The sequence below is a fragment of the Rutidosis leptorrhynchoides genome, chromosome 5 (genome assembly GCF_046630445.1).
Source record: "Rutidosis leptorrhynchoides isolate AG116_Rl617_1_P2 chromosome 5, CSIRO_AGI_Rlap_v1, whole genome shotgun sequence".
NCBI lineage: Eukaryota > Viridiplantae > Streptophyta > Magnoliopsida > Asterales > Asteraceae > Rutidosis > Rutidosis leptorrhynchoides.
In genome coordinates, this window is record NC_092337.1 from 30144017 (window position 1) to 30165132 (window position 21116).

Sequence of the window (21116 nt, forward strand, 5' to 3'; positions counted from 1 at the left end):
ATAAAGCTAAACCATAATTAAAAGAATTTATCTTATATACAGTATTAAAACTTACAAAAAAACTAGTAAAAAAAAATAAAAAAAAATCGTATCTATCCACCCTCTCTTATCGTACCAAATTCAGTCCCAAAACTTTTGTTTAATTTTTTCTATGTTGGACACCTTACCACACAATTGAGACAACTGAAAACTAATAAATGAAAATTAAATTGGGGACGGAAGAATTAACTATAATAGGTACTACTCCGCACTATTTACTTATGCTAGATTATAGGGTGTACTGATGATGTGATAATTATGAATTTCAATGTTATTAGTTATGATGTTGGCGGGTGAGTAGCACCACCACCTGGTTCAGATCAGTTGTTATCATTTTCATTTCTTGTGCACCTAGGTGTGTTTCATATGTACTACTCTTCGACGGTTTTGGGTCCTTATTGATCGTTATCATAAATCAATTGATTTGTTTTCGTTTCTCATAAACGTACAACCTTTGCAAATTGAATTTGTATATATTCATATGGGAGTCTATAAGCATGACAATCTCACCAAGATTTACGTGTTCCTCCCTGTTCAATTTATTCTTGTAATCATCTATTAATAGTACTAAAAATCTACTTGCTTTTTCAAAAAAAAAAGAAAAAAAAGAAGGCTCTAATTTGATGGGTGCTTTTGTTGAATATAGAGAATATATTAAACAAATAAATAGGACAAGTCATGGTTGGTAAAACAAAAGAATTGTGGATGGCTCATACGTGAACAATTCTTTCCATACGTGAAATTGTATTTCAAAGCTAAAAGCAATTGCGAAGTAGAGATCTCACATACGGTGACAAATCTCATCAAACGTGAGATGTTTCCTCACGTGAAGGTTAGGGAAGTATTTTAGCTTCATACGGTAAAGATTGTTCTAGAATTTAGACTGCGTATACGAGTTAGCTTGTTCCTTAAGTTAATCCTCCCCTTTAAATACAAACCTATGTAACCCATAACTGTGTGCACAAAAATAATAAAGAAAGATATCTGGTTTGCGCTCGTGGAGTAACCCTTCTTCGTGTTTTGGAGTTGGGATATAACCACGTTAAATCCTTGTGTCGTTTTATGCTTTTATTTATCGTTCTTATGCATTAATTATTCATTTGTGGTTTGTGGGTTCGGTGATTGGTTTAAATCACCTGTCTTGTTGGGTCCTAAATTCCTAACAAGTGGTATCAAGAGCTTCAAGGTTACGAGTTCGGGCACGATGGCGAATTGAAAGTAAGTGTTTTCGATAATGGTTGATGAACCAGTTTTTTTTTAATCATCAGGGTTGCTAAACGACGGGCTTAAGGGATTTGTCCTGCAACATGTATCGAGACCAGGTGATTTAGTTATTCGCGGTAATCTTGGGGTATGTCTATGTATCCATAAACATTATTCACACCAAGGTTAGTCTGATCTTGGCTTTTATGATGCAATTAGTCGACGAATTGTATTATGATAGTGATGGTTCGCGAAGGGTTACGGAGTATGAGGTCGGTTCGATGGGTTCGTTGAGAAAAGATTTTTTTGAGAGATCCGGGTGTCGGATCTGATTTCTCGTTCTTCACCATCCCATGCGAAAGAATGATTGAACTATCAAATTCGGAGTTCCAGGAGCTGCTGTAGTAGAAAATTTGTAGAGGATTCGTTAACGGTTGGATCGACTTGATTTTTTGTGTGTTGATAGTAGACTTACTGATCTATACGTGGTAAGGCTGATCTGACCGTTGGATCTTGAGATATGATATTTCGAATCTGGGCAGTTTTCAGGATGAAGTTTTTCGGGTTTGATGGCGCAAGCGTGAGATGGTTTTGTCTCGAAAACTTCGAGCGATACGAGCTACGTTTTCGGATATGTGGGTTTGTATGGAAGCTCAGGAGGGTGTTCTTCTCTCAGTTTAGAGCGGTTGTTGTAACGAACAAGATGCATCAGGTTAAAAGTCAATAGTGGGAGTTATCGGGGAAGTTTGGTGCTTGCGGGGTTTGGAAACAGGATGACCAATGGTGTTTGGTCAATATTCTAGGGTTTATGGAATATGCGGGCAGATTAGAGTTCCTAATCACTAAGGAAACATGATTGTCGAAGAGTGTCTGATAGAACGCGTTCGACGTTTTCTCGGATTTGGTTGACGTTTCAACAAAAGGAGCGGTTTTCTTCGAGGGAGATCAATTATGAGTCTTTAGGTGATGGAAGAAGGGCAGATAATATTGTAAATCCCGAAACTTGAGCTTTCTAGGATCGTTGAGGGTGTCGGGAACTCGGTGTGAGTTTGGTAATCGACGAAAGTTATCAAGCTAGTGGAAGTTAGTCAACTAGTAGAGCGGTGGAGAAAATTCTGCGACGTTGTTCTCCAATGTTCTCAAGATTAGTGTGATGATTTCGAATAACACTAGGGCTTCGAGTACTTGTTTTACTCTCCGATGGCAAAGTAATTTGCGACTGACTGGTGGTACGAACCAAGTTTCTTCTTGAGTAGCCTCGATTTTATTTCTTACTCGTATAATGGGAGCGTGCTTGGAATGAGAAGATGGGTTTGTGAAATTCATAGCTATGAGGAAGTCAGTGTACCAGCGAGAAAGCGGAAAGTTGAAAAGTTCATAGATTTCGAGGTTGTGACTGTGTTCTCACTAGAGCCTTGATGAAGAGTCTACGAGGGCGTATGTTAGATTTTCTAATTGCTGGGAAGAAAAATCATAGATAGACGGTGAAATCCTATACGAGGGTAATCATTGACATGTGTGTTCGGGATTAGACATGTCTAGAGTGATTGGTGAGGCGATGTAGTCTCACGAAGAATCCTATAATTGAAGTGTCGCATACTTCAATTGGTCTTCTATTGTAAGAAGATGATCTTCTATGAAGATGGTGGCAATAGAAACCGAGATGGCCCAAGCTAGTAACTATGAGATTGGATTATCACTCAGCGGTGTTTTTGGTGTCGAAAGACTTCACTTGCTCGTGGGTTAACGAGTGAAGTGCGGCGTGATTCAGGTGTCCTATCCGGCGGTATCAAAAGGAGTTGGTAATCGGCTAGTCTAGAGTTATTGTGGGTTGTTTAAACATAGTTGAGAGGTGTGATGGATTTTCTGTTGAAGATCGATGTGGGGTTTGTTTAATGTCTTCTTCAAGTGGGAGATTGTTGAATATGAAGAATAAATTAAACAAATAAATATGACAAGTCATGGTTGGTAAAACAAAAGAATTGTAGATGGCTCATACGTGAACAATTCTTTCCATACGTGAAATTGTATTTCGAAGCTAAAAGCAATTGCGAAGTAGAGATGTCACATATGGTGACAAATCTTACCAAATGTGAGATGTTTCCTCACGTGAAGGTTAGGGAAGTATTTTAGCTTCATACGGTAAAGATTGTTCTAGAATTTAGACTGCGTATACGAGTTAGCTTGTTCCTTAAGTTAATCTTCCCCTTTAAATACAACCCTATGTAACCCATAACTATGTGCACAAAAATAATAAAGAAAGATCTCTGGTTTGCGCCCGTGGTGTAAACCCTTCTCCGTGTTTTGAAGTTGGGATATAACCACGTTAAATCCTTGTGTCGTTTTATGCTTTTATTTATCGTTCTTATGCTTTAATTATTCGTTTGTCGTTTGTGGGTTTGGTGATTGGTTTAAATCACCTGTCTTGTTGGGTCCCAAATTCCTAACAGCTTTATTGGCGGTTCGTGTATTGAAAAATTACCGGTCATTACTTTTTTGGGCTAAAAATGTAAAACTTAAATATAACCTAGGTAATTCATTAAGGAAAGATACAAATATAAATCGAAACAGACCAATCCGAATCCATCTCACACCTAAAAAACACTAACAAGCAAGCTTAACGAAAACAAATAAAAGGCTAAGGGCTATCTAAAAGTGTGACAATCGCTCCAAATTCATATGGACGAACACGCCATTCATCGATTTCATTGCGAGGTATTTGACCTCTATATGATACGTTTTGTAATCATTGCATTCTTTTGAAAAGGCACACCATAAATGAATATTTAAATCAAAAGTTTTCGACATCTGATGATTTCTACATATAGACAATCACCATAAATAATAGTTTACAACAGTACTTCCGTTGACAATGCAGTCAAAATAAGATACATGGTGATGATTTGGTGAATGCAACGTTTTCTTGAAAAATATGTCATGTAAGACTCCATGCACATAGCTTGTCTAACATCTAAGCAAACAGCGGAAGACTTCTAGGAAACCTGAGAATAAACATGCTAACAAGTGTCAACACAAAGGTTGGTGAGTTCATAGTTTTAATGTTTCGTATAATCTGTATATAAAGGTGGATCACAAGATTTCAGTTGTTTCATCCAGAAACGTTTATCAAAATATTCTACGAAATTGAGCACCCTGGTAACTAAACTTAACGTATATATAATTTGTACCCTTTGTATAATCATCTTAATAATACACGCAAACCAACGTGTACGCTTCTCAAATAGCATACGTCCGTTAAAAGGCTAGTGCTCTAGCTCGGACGGGGATATCAAGCCCTATGGATCCATATACTACTACTCGCGCCCACCAGTTCTTATAACCGGTAGTTACTAGTTACCAAAGGTAAGGGATTTTCGGTTCAAACTCGGTGTAGAATTTAGTATGCACTTGTATCCATTGCGTTTAAAATAAAGTGCATGTATTCTCAGCCCAAAAATATATATTGTAAAAGCAATTAAAAAGGGAGCAAATGAAACTCACCTTAGCAGCATATAAAGTCGTTCACCAAAATGTGATCGAAACACGGATTACCAAATAACCGTAGATCTCAACCTAGAGAACATATGTTGGTCAATAAATGTCTATCAAGTTAGGTCAGGTCATAGTGTATCACAATCCTAATGCTCGAGATCGACATACAAAAGTTATCCAAAGTTGTTTCAAAAAGTCAATTTTGACAATAGTTCAACAAAACGAGACGTATCTTATATAAGGATTTATTTACTCGGTTGGTAATACTCAAAAATTCAATTTATCAATCTTACAACCAAGTTGTTTAAATATTAATTGCAGATTCAAAAGCAATTCCAATTAACGTCAATTATAATTCAGTTGATCATATCTTTTAATCCGTTCATCGAAACTATTCGATATCTAAATGAAAAGTTATTGATTTTTCACCAGCTTTCCAAAAACATGTATATCATATACCTTTTACCAGTAATATATGTATTTAATTCGTGATCTATTATAAACTGTTTAACGACGAAATTTAGCATACACGTAAGTATAAATATATATACTCGAGCACTAGACATGGATACAAAATTAATATATAAAAGATAAAATATGAGTGCTTACGTATCAATATTGAGATTCAATATTGTAGGATAGTACGTAGAAGTAACGGAGATGATAAACACTAGGTTTGATTCACAAATATACCCCCGAACATTACCCATAACCTCCTTGGCAATAACCCATAATTTTCTTAGCTCTATCCCGCTTGAAAACTATTTTGAAAGTGACACGCTCAAGACCTCGTCGTAGTATTTTATGTATAATATTACTAATAACACTAATATTACTAATAATATTAGGAATAATAATAATAATAATAATAATAACAATAATAAGATTAATAATAAGATTATTAATAATAATAATAATAATAATAATAATAATAATAATAATATAAATAAAATAAATACTTACGGAGTAATTTAAATGAATTCAGAACCAGAAATGATCGGCTTTTGTAGATGTGGCCTGTCCAGGGTTGCCATGCGATCGCATGGCTGGACAGTGTAATTCCCATGCGATCGCATGGGAAGCTTTTCCAGCTCACATATGATTTTTTCATGACTCTTGTCGACATATTTATTTATATTATATTTATAATATATAATTTATATAATTAATTATATATTATATTAAATTCACGTGCATAGTTGACTTGTAATTTTTATTCCGATAAGTCGTACGTCATCACTTGACTTATGTCCCGGTTCCGGTTTTTCGAACGTCCTATCGTATACTGAGAAAACTTGTACTTTACGTTTCGTGAATCGTACATTTGTCAAAATATAGTCTTAAATCATCCATAAACTATACCACTCGAGGTATAACTTACACATTTGAGTGTTTTGGTCATTTACTTCTATAAATCATCGTCTTGCTATTTGTTAACATATAATACATACATTTTCATTTTGAAATAGTGTTTTACTGTAGCAAGTTACTTTGCCACAGTCAATTTTTACTGTAGCAATTCACTGTAGCAAAGTCAATTTCACTGTAGCAAATAGTGATTTTCGAAAACAATATAGCATTTTGGGTATTGTAGCAATTTGAAAATACTGTAGCAAATTAGTGTTTTACTGGTTCATCTTAAACGCTATAGTTAACTTATCTAAATATCAATCGAATCAATAAACGAATGTTACTATCGTTTACTAAATAACTTGAAATTATATATATGTATATATCTTTTTAATATACATAAATCAGTTTTTAAATACACATTGCAAGTTATTTATGAATAATTAATATTCCAATTTATATATATATATATATATATATATATATATATATATATATATATATATATATCTATTTTCAAATAGATGTTCATGAATCGTTGGTCAATAGTCAAAGGTTAACTGAATATATAACATTAGTTCAAAAATTTTGAGAATCAATATTGCAGACTTTGCTTATCGTGTCGAAAATGTTAATCATACAAAGATTAAGTTTAAATTTGATCAGAAATTTTCGGGTCATCACAAAAAGTGATCCGCATCCTAAAGGGACACACACAAACACAAACAAAACCCAAATACAAACTACCCAACATAAACAACAACAACAACAACAAACTATAACAATGATAACGAACTTAACCCAAAACTAAGAAACATCAGAACAACACGAGCCACCGATTCACAATCAAACAACAAGATTACCAGATGCCGTAGACTCCTTGTTTCTATTATCGAGCCTAATGGATTTACTCTCGACTTGTTTGTACCACACCGCTTTACCAATCGTGACTTGTAATCGAAAGACGAAGAAGCAGATTCAAGACCGACACATGAAGGTCTTGAAAGTTGACCATCTACTTCCTTCAGTGCTGAAACATAACCGACCTCAACATAGTCACTAGTCACGCCATTAACCATAGAACCAAAAACAAAACCAACATTGTGATGACGATGTAGGAAGGAGCTAACATAATCAGGTTTCTTCGTTATTTGATGATTATTATGCATTTTAGAAACACATTTCAAAAGACACCTTGTACTAACGATAAAACTTCTAAGCCTTTAGACATGCCTTTTCGCATTTATGACTATAATAAGAACACGCTAACGGGCCATCCTGAAGGGTTTTACGATCAATGAATGAACCATCAACTCCGCAAGGACACGCATACTGGTCAATGGTCATTGACTATGCATTGTGCTCATCCAATTGAGTCATTGGTAGGCGTCATTTTGTAGGCCCATATGGTTGCTCAATACCCTTGCCTCTCACCATACACATCGTATACGTACATGTTACATAAAACCCTCTTCTCATATAAACTCGTACTTGTATTTATATATTTATTTGTGTACAGTATTATATATTTATATATTTCTATATTTATATTTATTTATATTTATATTTATATTTATATTGTTCATTGTTCATTTCTTGATGGTTTTTGCCCCATTTTCCCTACCGGCCGGCCATCACTCTCTTCTTTCTTCATTCATCACCGCCACCGCCACCGCCACCGCCACCGCCACCGTCACCGTCACCGTCACCGTCACCGCCACCACCACCACCATCACCATCACGACCAGCAGATGCCCTTGTAGTCTACCTTACAAACTCCCAATTTACGCCTCTTTCTGTCTCTATACGTACTTACGTATATTCATCTTCCTCAGAAAAGCCTCAACTTTTTAACTGTTTTTTGAACCTAAAACAGCCACCAACACCATCGGCATCTGCTCTACCTAACCACCACAAAAGTGGTGCCCTTTAGTATTATCAGGTGGGTATAGCTGGCTCGCAAAAGGGTTTTCAAAGTTTGACCTTTTTGTAATTTGGGTCAAAAATCTTGATGTGTTACAGTCAGATCTTCAACAAAGCAGTTAACTTTTCTTAGTTTAAGAGATACCCAGTTCTTGTTTTATGATTTTTAGGTTTTATATCAAGTCCCTTTGTATGTTTTCGCAGAGGATTTGATTTTCTTTAGCTTAAATTTGTTTAAAATTGTTGGGTTTCTTGGCCGCTGATGAAACAAGCCTTTTGACTTGAAAAACCCTTTGCCTAAATCTACCGTTGGCAGCTAGGGTTTCTATTAATTTTTGGGTAAATGATATTGATTAATTTGTTAGTGATTTGCGGTGGGTAAGATGTAGGTTACATGATTTCCTGTGTAAATTAGGATTTCTATATTAGGGTTTCAAATATACTGTTACTGAAGTGGGGTTATTCTAATTATTGGTTACAACATGTCTGGAAATAGTCAATGTTTTGTGGAGTGGAAAGAACAATATGTTTCAAAAGAAAAGGGTAAAAGGGTGGTTCATTATTTCTTGAAAGATATAGCAGGCAAATCGGTATTAGCAGTTGTGGGAACAGAAAGGAGTATTAGGCATATGTTTTATGTGGTTGCTGAGGAATTTTTAAAGGTCAACGAGGCTGAAAATTCGGTAATTGCGGGTTATAGATGGAGATCGAGGAGAGAAGTGGTGAATTGGCTTACTTCAATGCTGTCGAAACAGCACCGACAAAGTGAACTTTTGAGTGAGTTTCTTATATTTAATTGAAGTACTTCAATAGTTAAAAGTTTTATGAACATTTCACCATTGTTATATATCCGTGCTTGAAACTATATATATATATATATACATATATATACGTTTCCATGTTATTATGTTTGTGCCGCCGCATTGAGGTTATGTAGTGGAATTTGTTTTATTAACCAGGGGAAATGTTTTGTTTTTAAATGGGATGTTTTGATTTTGATTATTAGTAACTGTTTATAGTTAGGCTTAAATATGTAAATCTATTTATCTCAATAATTATGATTATTCTTCTTATCGTTACTTGTTACCTGCCTCTCCAGATCTGATCATTTCACCATAAATATAGTTAGAATCGTAATTGATTAATGCACTTGACACTTTGGACACATGTCTAAAAGCACTCGTAGCATGCTAAATTCGATTAAAACATTGATGTTCCCTACATTTGTGTGTGTGTGTGTGTTGCTTAAAGTAAATGTTTGCAAGCAATGCTGTTTAGAATACCAAAAAATCACATGTTTTGCCGGCTACCATCTTTAGTTTATATGGTAGCATTAATCTAAATAATAAATACGTTTTCCTTATGTTTCGTTGATGTGGAGTATGATTTTCAAATGAAAGGTGATAGTTTACTAAAATGATATAACCCTAGCATTGACCCTAGATACACGCAAGTTACTAGTAAAGAATTTGCGACATAAGATGTCTTTAAGAGCATTGTCACGTGTTTAAAATTAAGTAAAGTTTCTATATTAGTAACATTTTTTTATATTTGTGAAATTCAGAATCTCCTAAAAGTGATTATATTCCGGGGGTTGGTGCTTCGTATCACAATCGTGTTGCTAGAAGTTTAAAGTTGAGGACACCGGACATCGTGTGGTCGGGTGACGCATGGGCATGTAGTAAACAACTCAAACACTTCCCAACGTTTTGCAGGAACGGAATTACTATAGCGGTGAGTTTTTCTTTATTTATTTATTTTGTAATAATATATAGTATAAATAGTATAAATGCACATAATACACGTGTGTCATATGTAAGTATGTTTCATTATAACTATTGAATCATTAAATTAAACCTGATTCGTTTCAAACCTTACTAATTGTCCCATTTCAGCTGACTCTTGTTTTGATCCGTTACCAGTGGCGGAACTTGAACTCGAATACAGATGTGGCGAGTGTAAAAATTAAATAAATTTTTCATTGTCAGGAGGGGTAAACACTAAAAAAACCTTATGTTTTAGTTTTTTTTTTTTTTTTTTTTTTGTGTAAAATTTTTTCCCCCGTTAAATGACTTAAATCCAGGTGGGGCGAATACGCCCTTTGGGTTATACTAAGTACCGCCACTGTCCGTTACCGAACACGCGTAATCTCTAATCTTGCCGCCAAGAAAGGAATTTTAAATTTCTATACGTATCTAAATTGTGTGGTTTACAGGTACACTCATTTGTTTTTGTTATGGCTGAAGAGGAAAAACGTTATCTTGCGTATCTTGAAGATATGTACGAAGATAAAAAGGGTCAAAAGAAGGTCAAAGTGAGATGGTTTCATCACAATCAAGAAGTACAAGCTGTCATTACAATTAAAAACCCTCATCCAAAGGAGGTTTTCATTACACCTTACACACAAGTTATAAGTGTGGAGTGTGTAGATGGGCCCGCAATCGTCTTGACCCGTGAACATTACGAGAAATACGTGTATATGCTTCCGGAAGATCTTTTATCCCGAGTGCATCTTTGTTTTAGGCAATTTAAAAATAACCGTGTGAAGCCTTTTAAAATGAGTAAATTGTGTGGGTACGTTGATCAACCGATTTTTTCGATTTTGGAAACGGGTTTTGATGATGACGATGAAGAGTTTAGCAATGGTGAAAATGTTAAGGTGGGAGATAAAAGACCTAGGAGTTCGAGAGGGCGACAGGTGGCGCCGTGTGATTCGTTTTACATGAATGTGAAGTTTGAGATTTTGAGACGAAAACTCATCCCGAAGTATGTGAAGACTCGGGATTCATATAAACCGTGTTTTAAGGTTAACGAGAAGATTGAGGTGTTGTGTGAAGATAGTGGTATTCGTGGATGTTGGTTTAGGTGTACGGTGATTAAGGTTAATCGGAGACAATTAAAAGTTAAATATGACGATTTGAAGGATGAAGGTGGAAGTGGTAATCTCGAGGTATGATATGTTTATCCTTTTTGATTTTTTAATTTATACAAATAATTATAATTATTCTATTAAATTTAATTACAACAAGCTTTTATTGAACCAATTTGTTTGACTTTTAATAAACAATTGATCAAGTTGCTAACGCTAGGTTAGTTTCGAGTGGCGTTTTAAACCAATTTACTTGTTTCCATTTTAGCTATATTCTCAAGCTCTATGCGTTTTGACTTATTATGCTGAAAATGTTGAAATAATAGTTGTCAAAATTACATTTTTCAGTTTGGGTGATTTAATCGCCGCGCTGTTGGGTCGACCACAATTAGTTTTTTTTTTTTTTTTTTTTTTAATTTGTTACTAATTACAAAAACAGTAATATTATAATAATAATCATGTTTCTAAAAGTATTATAATAAATTTATGTTTTATACTATAAAACAATTTGGGAGGTTTTACGCATTAGAAATATACCATGGACGGCACTAAACCCGTTTGACCTTCGACATGACTCGATTGAGATGAAAACATAACTTTTAGTCGAAATTGACACCTCTATGTATAAAGCCTTGTACCCGGGTGAACAAAACAACAAAGGACTTGATTTTTTTTTTTTCCTTCTTATTTTCATTTAAAGGAATGGGTCCCAGCTTTTAGGTCAGTGACAATGCCCGATAAACTCGGGATGCGATGCGCGGGTCGATCAACAACGAGGCCTGCATGCACGGACAATGAAAATAGTGTTGTTGCTTTTGAGGTTGGTTCGCCTGTTGATGCATGGTGGAGTGATGGATGGTGGGAAGGTGTCATAACGGGTTTAGGTGAATCTGTAGATGCAGATGCTCAAGTTTATGTTCCAAGTAAGTTTCTTGATCCGAATCATAACAATTTTTGTATTATTATTTGATTTTGTTACTTATTCTTGATTCGAATCATTTGAAATGGCTAAATAGGTAGGTTATACTGGTCAAATTTTGAGTTAAATCACTTGCCTGAAACTTACTTTCTTTTCAATGTATATAGTAAATAGTAAATAGTAAATAGTAATAATGTATTTAGTGCGCAGGTTTTTCAGTTGAAAAATTGTAACTTTATTATCATAGTCTTAACAAACCATATTCTAACAGTGATAGTTTAATAGTAGGTCAAATTTTGAGTCAAATCACTTTTTTGAAACTTTTTTTTTTTTTGAATTTATATAGTAAAATAAATAGTAATAATATATTTAGTTGCACAGCTTTTTCAGTTGAAAAATTGTAACTTTATTCTCAGTCTTAACAAACCATATCCTAACAGTGACAGTTTTATACTAGGTCATGTGTCCACTCATTTTAATTTGTGGTATGCTTGTTTTTTTGACCCGTTTACTTATGACTAGGTCGATTTAGATTAACTTCCAAACTCATCACATATGGAAGTCACACAAAGTCCTTTTTTGGCATATACGTGTTTAATCTTTCCACTTTTAAGTTAATTTTTTTTGAGGATTAAGCTCATTACTGCAGTGATATATATTTTATCTTTGTAATCATAACTAACATGTGCATTACCATTTTTAAAAAAAATATCAGACTAAAGTTGTTTTGACCCATTATCTAACGTAGCCCATCCTATCCCGTGTATGCACACATCCAAGCTCAGATTTTTATATTAGTTTTTCCTGTTTGTTGACAACAGGTGAAAATTTGTTTCTTGAAGTACACAAAAAGAACATTAGGGTTTCAAGAGATTGGATGAATGACGTTTGGGTTGATCTCGAAACAAAGCCGAACGTTCTCTCTTTGATGCCTGCCGTTAGTATAAATGAAAAAACACCTGCCGGTACAAGTGAAATCAAACATGATAGTGTACCTAGTTCGTCTAAAGAAATACCCGCACCTGTTGACCCGCCCGAACCCGTTGACCCGTCTGAGCCCCTTGACCATGAGCTCCATGAGAAAGAAAAAGACCCGAGTTCAGCACATGACGATAACCATGTACAAGTTTGTGAAAATGGCGAGCGCACAAGTGATAAGGAGGTGGAAGCATGAGTTATTAAAAAACTGGAAGGTATTTTGTGTATAGAAGTGACAAAGTGAGGTTAGGGTTTGTATTTTTTTTTTTTACTGATTGTTTTAGTGAAAACTTTCTGACCAGGAGAAAAGAGAGGCACCATATAATGGGTGCTTCGAATTAGTAGTAAAAAGGCAAGCTCTTTTTCCAAAACTCAAGTGCTTTGATGACATGTACATTCTGCATTGAAAGGTGTACATTGGTTGTCTTGGTTTGGTATTGGAGAAGGGGTGGTCTTTTGGTTAGCTTTTGTATTTGCTGGTTACCATTGTTACTGGTACTTATTATAACAGTGAAACTATTCATTAGGGTTATGGTTGTTGTTATGGTGTTATAGTTGTCGTTTATGTTAAAATTCGTTTTTGTAAGTGTTTTTTTAGTTGTTTTCTCTTCGTCCAGTTTAAACACTTAAATAATGGTAACAGTGACTTGATCACTTGAATAATGCTAATGGTGAGCGAGTTGAAGGTCATTTGACGGATAAAATTATTTAAAACCCCATTTTCCTAACCTTTATATGAATGCTAAGAAAGTAACACCTTTATAGGTCAGATCGATTCAACTCTCACCGGGTTAAGGTTTGCAGAGTAAATCCATTTGCACAAAATCTTGATCCATTTTCAAGTATAGGCATTTCCAAGATTCACATATATTAGATATATATATTAGGGTTAAGTTCAATTTTATAATTGGCTCTAGGTTTAGATTATACTTAAGCCCCAAGATTAGTCTACATACACTTAATGTAATACATTTTTCACATATACAATGGAGCTCGTCTATGCACTTAACACACCTTCTCGAGAGTACACTTTGAAAATACAAATTTTTTCAATATTAAGATGAATGGTGATGAAACTCCAGATGCTTATCTTAATCGTGCACAAGAATATGTAGATCCCCTTGCAGCTATTGGTGAAGATGTAAAAGATAAAGACCTCACTTTGCTTGCAGTTTTTGGTCTTAGAAAAGAGTACAATGGTTTTAAGTCTACTATCACTGCACGTCAGTTTCCGACAAAGTTTTATGAACTTTATGTTCATTTTAATGACCATGACTATATGCTTGGAGAGTTGTTGCTAAAGGCTTCTGGAAAAAAGGATTGATTTCAAGACATTTAGCTTGGTTGTCAAATCAACCACTATAAGGGATGTCCTATCCCTGCGATTACTCAAAAGTGGCCGCTCAAACAACTTGATGTACAAAATGCGTTCCACCATGGTAATTTCTAGGAAACAGTTTAATGAAACAACCATCGGGCTTTATCTACCCACAACGTCTAGATCATGTGTGTCTACTGCATAGGTCTATTTATGGTTCAAAGCAGGCCACACAAGCGTGGTTTCGACGACTGTCCAAGTCACTACACGATCTCGGCTTTACAGGCTTAAAAATGGATTCATCTATTTTTATTTACTCTTGTGATGGTATTGTCATGTACATTGTTGTTTATGCGGATGATATCATTATTACAAGAAACAACCCAGACATTATTTAGAGGCTTGTTCAACAACTTAGCTATACTTCGGCCGGGTGTTAATAGCCCAGGTCCGTTTCTTGGGCCGGTTCCTTCTTTTGGGTTTGCAGCTGCTGAGGATGGGCCCATTGTCCAGTTTGGGTCCATTGACAAGACTACAACCGAGTCTAGATCGGGTATATCTCGGGCTGTTTTTGAAGACCAAGATTCGACAATCGACAAAGTTTCTAATGATGCGTTAGAGCCGAATGATGATAACATCATATTTGCGGTTAGATTGGATCGTTTGAAGAAGGAGAAAAAGAATAAGAAAGAAGAACTGGCAAAACGTATGACAGAATCGAACGTTGATAAGCCTACACTGGTTTTGATTGGTCGGAGTGGAAGAAGTTATTGCGACTGCGAGGTCCCATCGTGTGAAGGTTTTTGTAAAGCATGGTATGTCTTGAATAAAGATGTCTCAGGAAGTTTACTTGCTTAAGCTAATCCGAGGTCAAGAAAGCAGGCAAACGAGGCTTCCACTTCGGGTGTTTATAAGCTCAAAGACAACATTGATGACTTGGATTATGGAGATGCAATTCAAAGCTTGTTTATGGGTCCTCGAGATGGAAGAGATGGCGGTTCATCAGCTCTCGGGAGAGGAACTATGTCCGCGGAGGCTTTCGCGGCTTTCGATGAGATGATGACACGTTTAGCCGATGAGGGCATACCGGGTGATGGATCCGCTAATGTGTTATCCTACAAAATAGAGAATCGGTCCGGCAAAAATACTTTGAAAGAGACGGTTAATGGCAAATTGAAAAGGGCGGGAGCTAGAGGTTGATGGTTGAGGTTCGTCTTATGTAATTCGTTTCATTTGGTTCTTACTTTATTCATGTAGTTTTTGGTTTTGTTTAGTTAGTTTGTTTGTACGGTTTTTGGGATGTTAGGAGAGCCTTGGTTATAGATAGCGTTTGAGATGGTTCCTTTCTAGGTGCGAGTTTCCCCGTTTCCCTAGTAATTTTGTATTTCTTGTTGTGGGCGTTTTCCTTTGAAAAACGACCTCGGTTATATATAAGTTTTCGTTTCTTCGCCAAAAAAAATAAAATACTTTTGCATTAAAAGATCTTGGCTTTCTTAAGGTTCTGACGTTATCTTTTCTCAACGAAAGTACATAACGAAAATTTTACAACGGGTTGGCTTCTCTGACTGTAAGTCTATGCCTACTCCCATCAGTATGACATTATATAAAAAACACAACGAACACATGTTCTAGAAGCGTTGAATTCGGGTAATAAAGTTTCGTCATTAGCACATAGTGGTGGGGAGAAATAAAGTTTCGACCCACTATAACCAACAACTTTTCGGGACTGAAACATGATCTGCAAACCTAAATAAACATGCAAGAGTTACACCTTGGCCCGAGCCAATCAAGACCAGCTCCTTTCGAACCGATCTAAATCGCCCCGTTTTACCCAACTTGCTTAGTCCCCCATCTTACAAATTCTCAACTCTAATCACCATAATAGTTTTAGTGCTACTTAGTTAAAGAACGCGAGTTTCAAAAAATCATGAGATTGACCTTCACAATGTGCTTTTTGCAGGTATCAAAGCATCCATTAGTTTAGGAATACCCGAATTAAGTCACTTGACAGATCACCACTATACAACATAAGTACTAAATTCAAGAAACCAATGGTGGGTATGTAACTATGTATGAAGGTACTTACCAACTGACTTGAATGAAATAAGCAAGGCTAACTTTCCCTTATCACCCTTACCTATTTATCTCTTTCTTTTATTGAAATAGATTTCATCACTAATTAACTTTTTTTATTCGAAAGGCAACATTTTATTAACACGAGAAGATTAAGGTACAACACGGAAAGCACCCATTACAACGATTTGGGCACTTATAAAGAACTCGACCTAGAGTTGCAAAGGGAGCAACTTAAAACGAAAAACATAACAAATTAATCTATACAATAAGCAATAGGATTGGATATCCATTGAAGCCATTCAATCTTTTTGTCCTTGAAGCGCAAAGATATCCAATCAAACGAAAGAAGTTGAATTTCCATTAAACCACCCGGACCGGTCCAACACGAATTTGTAAATACTTTCCGGTTACGGTTTTTTCATATTAAGTAACCACACGCCCACTCAAGAGCTTGCCAAATTTGACTCCCTACGAATGAAAGAGCTCGATTGCATTTTCCACGAAAGGCTTCGTTAACACTAAGATTTGTCATCGAACCCAACCCCTACCATTTGTAAACCCTTTCCCAAATATCCATTGAATGCAGACAAAATATCATCGAATGTTCTATTGTTTCCACATCATCATCACATAAAGGGCATCTAACGGTTTTCAAGTCAATACCTCTTTTATCGAGTTCGGTACGAACCGGGATACGACGCTTCAATACCCTCCATATGAAGATTTCCAACTTTTGAAGGAACCAAACTATTCTTTAAGGTAGCCTCTCTCGAAGCGTTTTGTTGGAGAAGCTTCTCGTCGATTATTGAAGTGAGTTTTTTTGTTGAGAAAACACCATTGTTTGATAGCCGCCACGACCACACGTCAATGTTTAAATCTTTCTTTCCAGGGCATCTAACGGTTTTCAAGTCAATACCTCTTTTATCGAGTTCGGTACGGACCGGGATACGACGCTTCAATACCCTCCATATGAAGATTTCCAACTTTTGAAGGAACCAAACTATTCTTTAAGGTAGCCTCTCTCGAAGCGTTTTGTTGGAGAAGCTTCTCGTCGATTATTGAAGTGAGTTTTTTTTTGAGAAAACACCATTGTTTGCTAGCCGCCACCACCACACGTCACTGTTTAAATCTTTCTTTCCAAACAAATTAAGTAGAGCTTTTAAATCATCGAGTTCACCTTGTGTTATACTGCTAATCTCTCGTTGCCAATTCCATGTCGCCTCCCATCCATTTTCAACCCATCGAATCTGTCACATACTCGAACTGTTTGCGTTTGTTCGAGTCGAAAGAGCTGTCTAAATCTGTCACGAGGTGGGACATCGCCAAGCCACGATTCTGTCCAAAATTCTGTTGTAGACCCGTCACCGATTTCCTTGAAGAATGAATTCCCGAAAGTAATTCCTAACTTTTCAACATCCAAACCTGCGCGTAAGATATTAAGCCATACGCCACTCTTTCCTTTTGACCCGTTAAGGCGCGAAGGAAGGAGAAGCCCGTTAGCACCATGAATACTTTTTATAACGGAGACCCAAAGTGAGTTGGGTTCCAATTTTGCCCGCCAAACCCATTTACCTAATAAAGCTAAGTTTTTTTGCTCGTAAGGATCGAATGTTAAGACCACCTTCACCAAAAGGCAAAAGTGCATCTTCCCAATTAACCCACGTAATTTCGAGTTCTCCCCCGACCCGCCCCAAAAAGTTTTTTCGAATACACTCAAGGGATTTTATTACACTCAAGGGTGCACGAAAGAGAGAGAAATAGTATAGCGGTAGACTATTAAGGACCGATTTTATTAACGTTAACCTTCCACCAAATGAGATCGTTTTTGCTTTCCAATTTGTGAGGTGCGAATTAAACTTCTCAATTACCGGTTTCCAACTTTCAACCCTATTCATGTTTCGTCCCATAGGTAACCCGAGGTATGTAAATGGAAATTCCCCAACTCTACATTCAACCCGATGGGCCATAAGATCAATTTCGGGTACCGACACCCTAAGACCAAAAATTAGACTTTTGTTGAAGTTGATTTTTAAAACCTGACACCTTTTCAAAACATTTTAGCAACTTCATTAGATTACAAAAGTTTTGTCTATTCCATTCCCCAAAGAAGATGGTGTCATTCGCATATTGGAGATGCGAGACAACCACTTTTTCCGAACCAATTTCGACCCCTTTGTATAACCCGACACCAATCGCCTTCTTTGTAAGTAGGTTTAACCCTTCCGCCGCTATGATGAAAAGGAAAGGCGACAATGCGTCTCCTTGTCTAACCCCTCGCTCAATGTTGAATTCTTGAGTCGGAGAATCGTTGATGAGCTCGGAAATAGAAGCCGATTTAAGGCATGCAAGGATCCATTTTCTCCATCTATCACCAAAACCCATACGTCTCATGATCTCGAGAAGGAACTCTCAATTTAAACTATCAAATGCCTTTTCAAAATCCACCTTAAAAACGAGACTTTTCTTTTTATTTCTATTAAGATAATCAATTGACTCGTTGGCTATAAGCACACCATCTAGGATATATCGACCCTTTATGAAGGCATTTTGCTCACCTCCAATAACATTCGGGATCACTTTGCAGAGTCGAATGGATAAAACCTTCGCAAGGATTTTATAATAGCACCCGATCAAACTAATAGGACGAAATTCATTTAACCCCGCCGGATACGTAACTTTCGGTACAAGAGTAATGAATGAAGAATTGTGTCCGTTTGAAATTTCACATTTGTCCCAAAACCAATTAAGAGCCAAAAGTAATTCATATTTAATAAACCCTCAATGCATTTTGAAGGATTTAAATTTAAAGCCATCGGGTCCCCGGGCTTTCGAACAACCACATTCATTAATCGCATCTAGAACCTCTTTTTCTGAAAATTTAGCCTAGAGTATGTGACGCCCCGTACAAAATCATCGTGTACGGTTCATCAACAACAGGATCATTACAAGGTCAAACACTATATGCTGTTTGAAAACCAGTTTTGCATTCATGAAAAGATAACGTTTTACAAAAGATAACGTGCTTCCTATGAATAGAAGCGTTAACATAAGTATGTGACCCAAAGGTCGTTACAAAGCCATTGTTTGAAAATAACATAAGTTACGAATGCAAAATAAAAGTTCCATGATTGAGACATCTCTAAGTAATGCAGCGGAAGTCTAACACAGCAAGTCTGTAACAACAAGTCTAACACCACGACAGCAAGTCTAACAGCAACAACGTCTAAGCACCTGAGAAATACACGCTTAAAAGTCAACACGAATGTTGGTGAGCTATAGTTTGTTTGTAATCAGTAAAGTAATGTAGACCACGAGATTTCAGTTCTTCAAACAGCGTTTCAAAACAATATGATAAAGTATATGCTTAGCCGTGGGCACCCGGTAACTAAACTTAACGTATTGTATATCACCCCCTAAAAGTGCACTTGGCGAGTGCGTTTGTCCTCGAAGTATTAAACACCCGTTGAATGCTAGCGCGACTAGTCCGAGTGGGGATGTCAAACCCTATGGATCCATATCTAAGATTCGCGTTCACGGTTAGGAAACCAATGATTAAACGTTATCGAGCTAAGGGGAATCTTTGTGCCGTTATGTTACCCACACATATGTAAAGTTTAAGTACTCGTGTCTAGTATGTAAAACATAAAAAGCGCATGTATTCTCAGTCTCAAAAATAGTAAAAGTAGTAAAGGGATGTGATGTGAAGCGAGGTGTATATAAAATAGTTACTATTTTACTAGGAAAACACTATTAAATACGATACAATTTTACACAAGATATTTTTTATTTATAGAATGGATATACTTAAACCTTGCTACAACACTTATAGGCAGTGTACCTAATCGTACAGTAGTGTAGTTTTTAGTAAGTCCGGTTCGTTCCACAGGGAAATCTTTAAACAAAGCTCAACGCTATATTAGTTTACTTTTATAAAAATACAAATATATATAAGTAATATTATTATTATAAAGGGGGGTTTTTACCGTTTTAATGACCGGTTTGTCGATTTTAAGACTTTAGTCGCAGTTAAAACCTAATGTAAAAAAATAAATACAAGACTTTAAATTAAAGCGTAAAGTAAATAACGATAATGAAATTGGGAATAATAAAAATGCGATAAAATAAAATTGCGATAATTAAAAAGTACGATAATTAAAAGTGCGATTAAATAACAATAAATAAAAGTGCGATAATTAGAAGTGCAATTAAATATAAAATAAAGGAAATTAAATATGAAATAAAAGAATTATGCTTATTTAAACTTCCGTAATCATGATGTTTGACGTGTTGATTTTAGTTTTATGCCCATGGGTTAATTGTCCTTTGTCCTGGATTATTCAATATGTCCGTCTGGTTTTTGTCCATAACAGTCCATCAGTCATAAATATAAATTGCAAGTGTCCTTGTCAAATTATTATTATACCCGAAGTTAAATATTCCAACTAATTGGGGATTCGAATTGTAACAAGGTTTTAATACTTTGTTTAATGAATACACCAGGTTATCGACTGCGTGTAAACCAAGGTTTTACTACTTTGTTAACAATTACACCAATTACCCTTGAATGTAATTTCACCCCTGTTTTAATTATTCTAGTGGCTATTAATCCATTCCCGTGTCCGGTTAAATGAACGATTATTCGTACATATAAATACCCCGCCCATCGTGTCCGATCGAGTGTATATGGTAATTTATAGGGACGCCCAATTGTAAATCTTTATATTAACATTAACAAACTTTCATTTAGTTAAACAAATATAAAGCCCATTAATAGCCCATAGTCTAGTTTCCACAAGTGTCGTTCTTTTGTCCAAACCCCAATTATGGTACAAAGCCCAATTACCCAATTTTAGTAATTAGCCCAACATCATGATTACTTCGTTTTAAATAAGCATAATAATAACTTAGCTACGAGACATTAATATAAAAAGGTTGAACATAACTTACAA

General features: G+C 35.8%; 2 protein-coding genes across 2 annotated transcripts; one reads left to right on the forward strand and one right to left on the reverse strand.

Annotated features, from left to right (window-relative positions):
- The first annotated feature begins 7751 nt into the window (after positions 1 to 7751).
- LOC139847002 (uncharacterized) lies at positions 7752 to 13330 on the forward strand. Its single transcript, XM_071836599.1, has 5 exons — positions 7752 to 8784; positions 9572 to 9741; positions 10223 to 10957; positions 11577 to 11799; positions 12617 to 13330. The coding sequence occupies exons 1-5, from the start codon at positions 8490 to 8492 to the stop codon at positions 12967 to 12969; spliced, it is 1776 nt and encodes a 591-aa protein (XP_071692700.1). The 5' UTR covers positions 7752 to 8489; the 3' UTR covers positions 12970 to 13330.
- A 3505-nt stretch (positions 13331 to 16835) lies between these two features.
- LOC139848494 (uncharacterized) lies at positions 16836 to 18558 on the reverse strand. Its single transcript, XM_071838223.1, has 3 exons — positions 18204 to 18558; positions 17357 to 17589; positions 16836 to 17150 (listed from the first exon to the last, which is right to left on the reverse strand). Exons 1-3 carry the CDS (start codon positions 18556 to 18558, stop codon positions 16836 to 16838), a joined length of 903 nt encoding a protein of 300 aa, XP_071694324.1.
- Between the last annotated feature and the right edge of the window lie 2558 nt (positions 18559 to 21116).

What these genes read in the sequence shown, in the direction of transcription:
- LOC139847002 (XM_071836599.1), top strand. Translation starts at nt 8,490, where the DNA reads ATGTCTGGAAATAGTCAATGTTTTGTGGAGTGGAAAGAACAATATGTT. An exon ending in GTGGAAGTGGTAATCTCGAG is followed by an intron (nt 10,958 to 11,576) that starts GTATGATATGTT and finishes TTTCATTTAAAG; the next exon opens with GAATGGGTCCCAGCTTTTAG. An exon ending in TGCTCAAGTTTATGTTCCAA is followed by an intron (nt 11,800 to 12,616) that starts GTAAGTTTCTTG and finishes TGTTGACAACAG; the next exon opens with GTGAAAATTTGTTTCTTGAA.
- LOC139848494 (XM_071838223.1), bottom strand. Translation starts at nt 18,558, where the DNA reads ATGAGACGTATGGGTTTTGGTGATAGATGGAGAAAATGGATCCTTGCA. An exon ending in ATGTTTTGAAAAGGTGTCAG is followed by an intron (nt 17,590 to 18,203) that starts GTTTTAAAAATC and finishes TCTTACGCGCAG; the next exon opens with GTTTGGATGTTGAAAAGTTA. An exon ending in TTGGCAACGAGAGATTAGCA is followed by an intron (nt 17,151 to 17,356) that starts GTATAACACAAG and finishes TTCCTTCAAAAG; the next exon opens with TTGGAAATCTTCATATGGAG.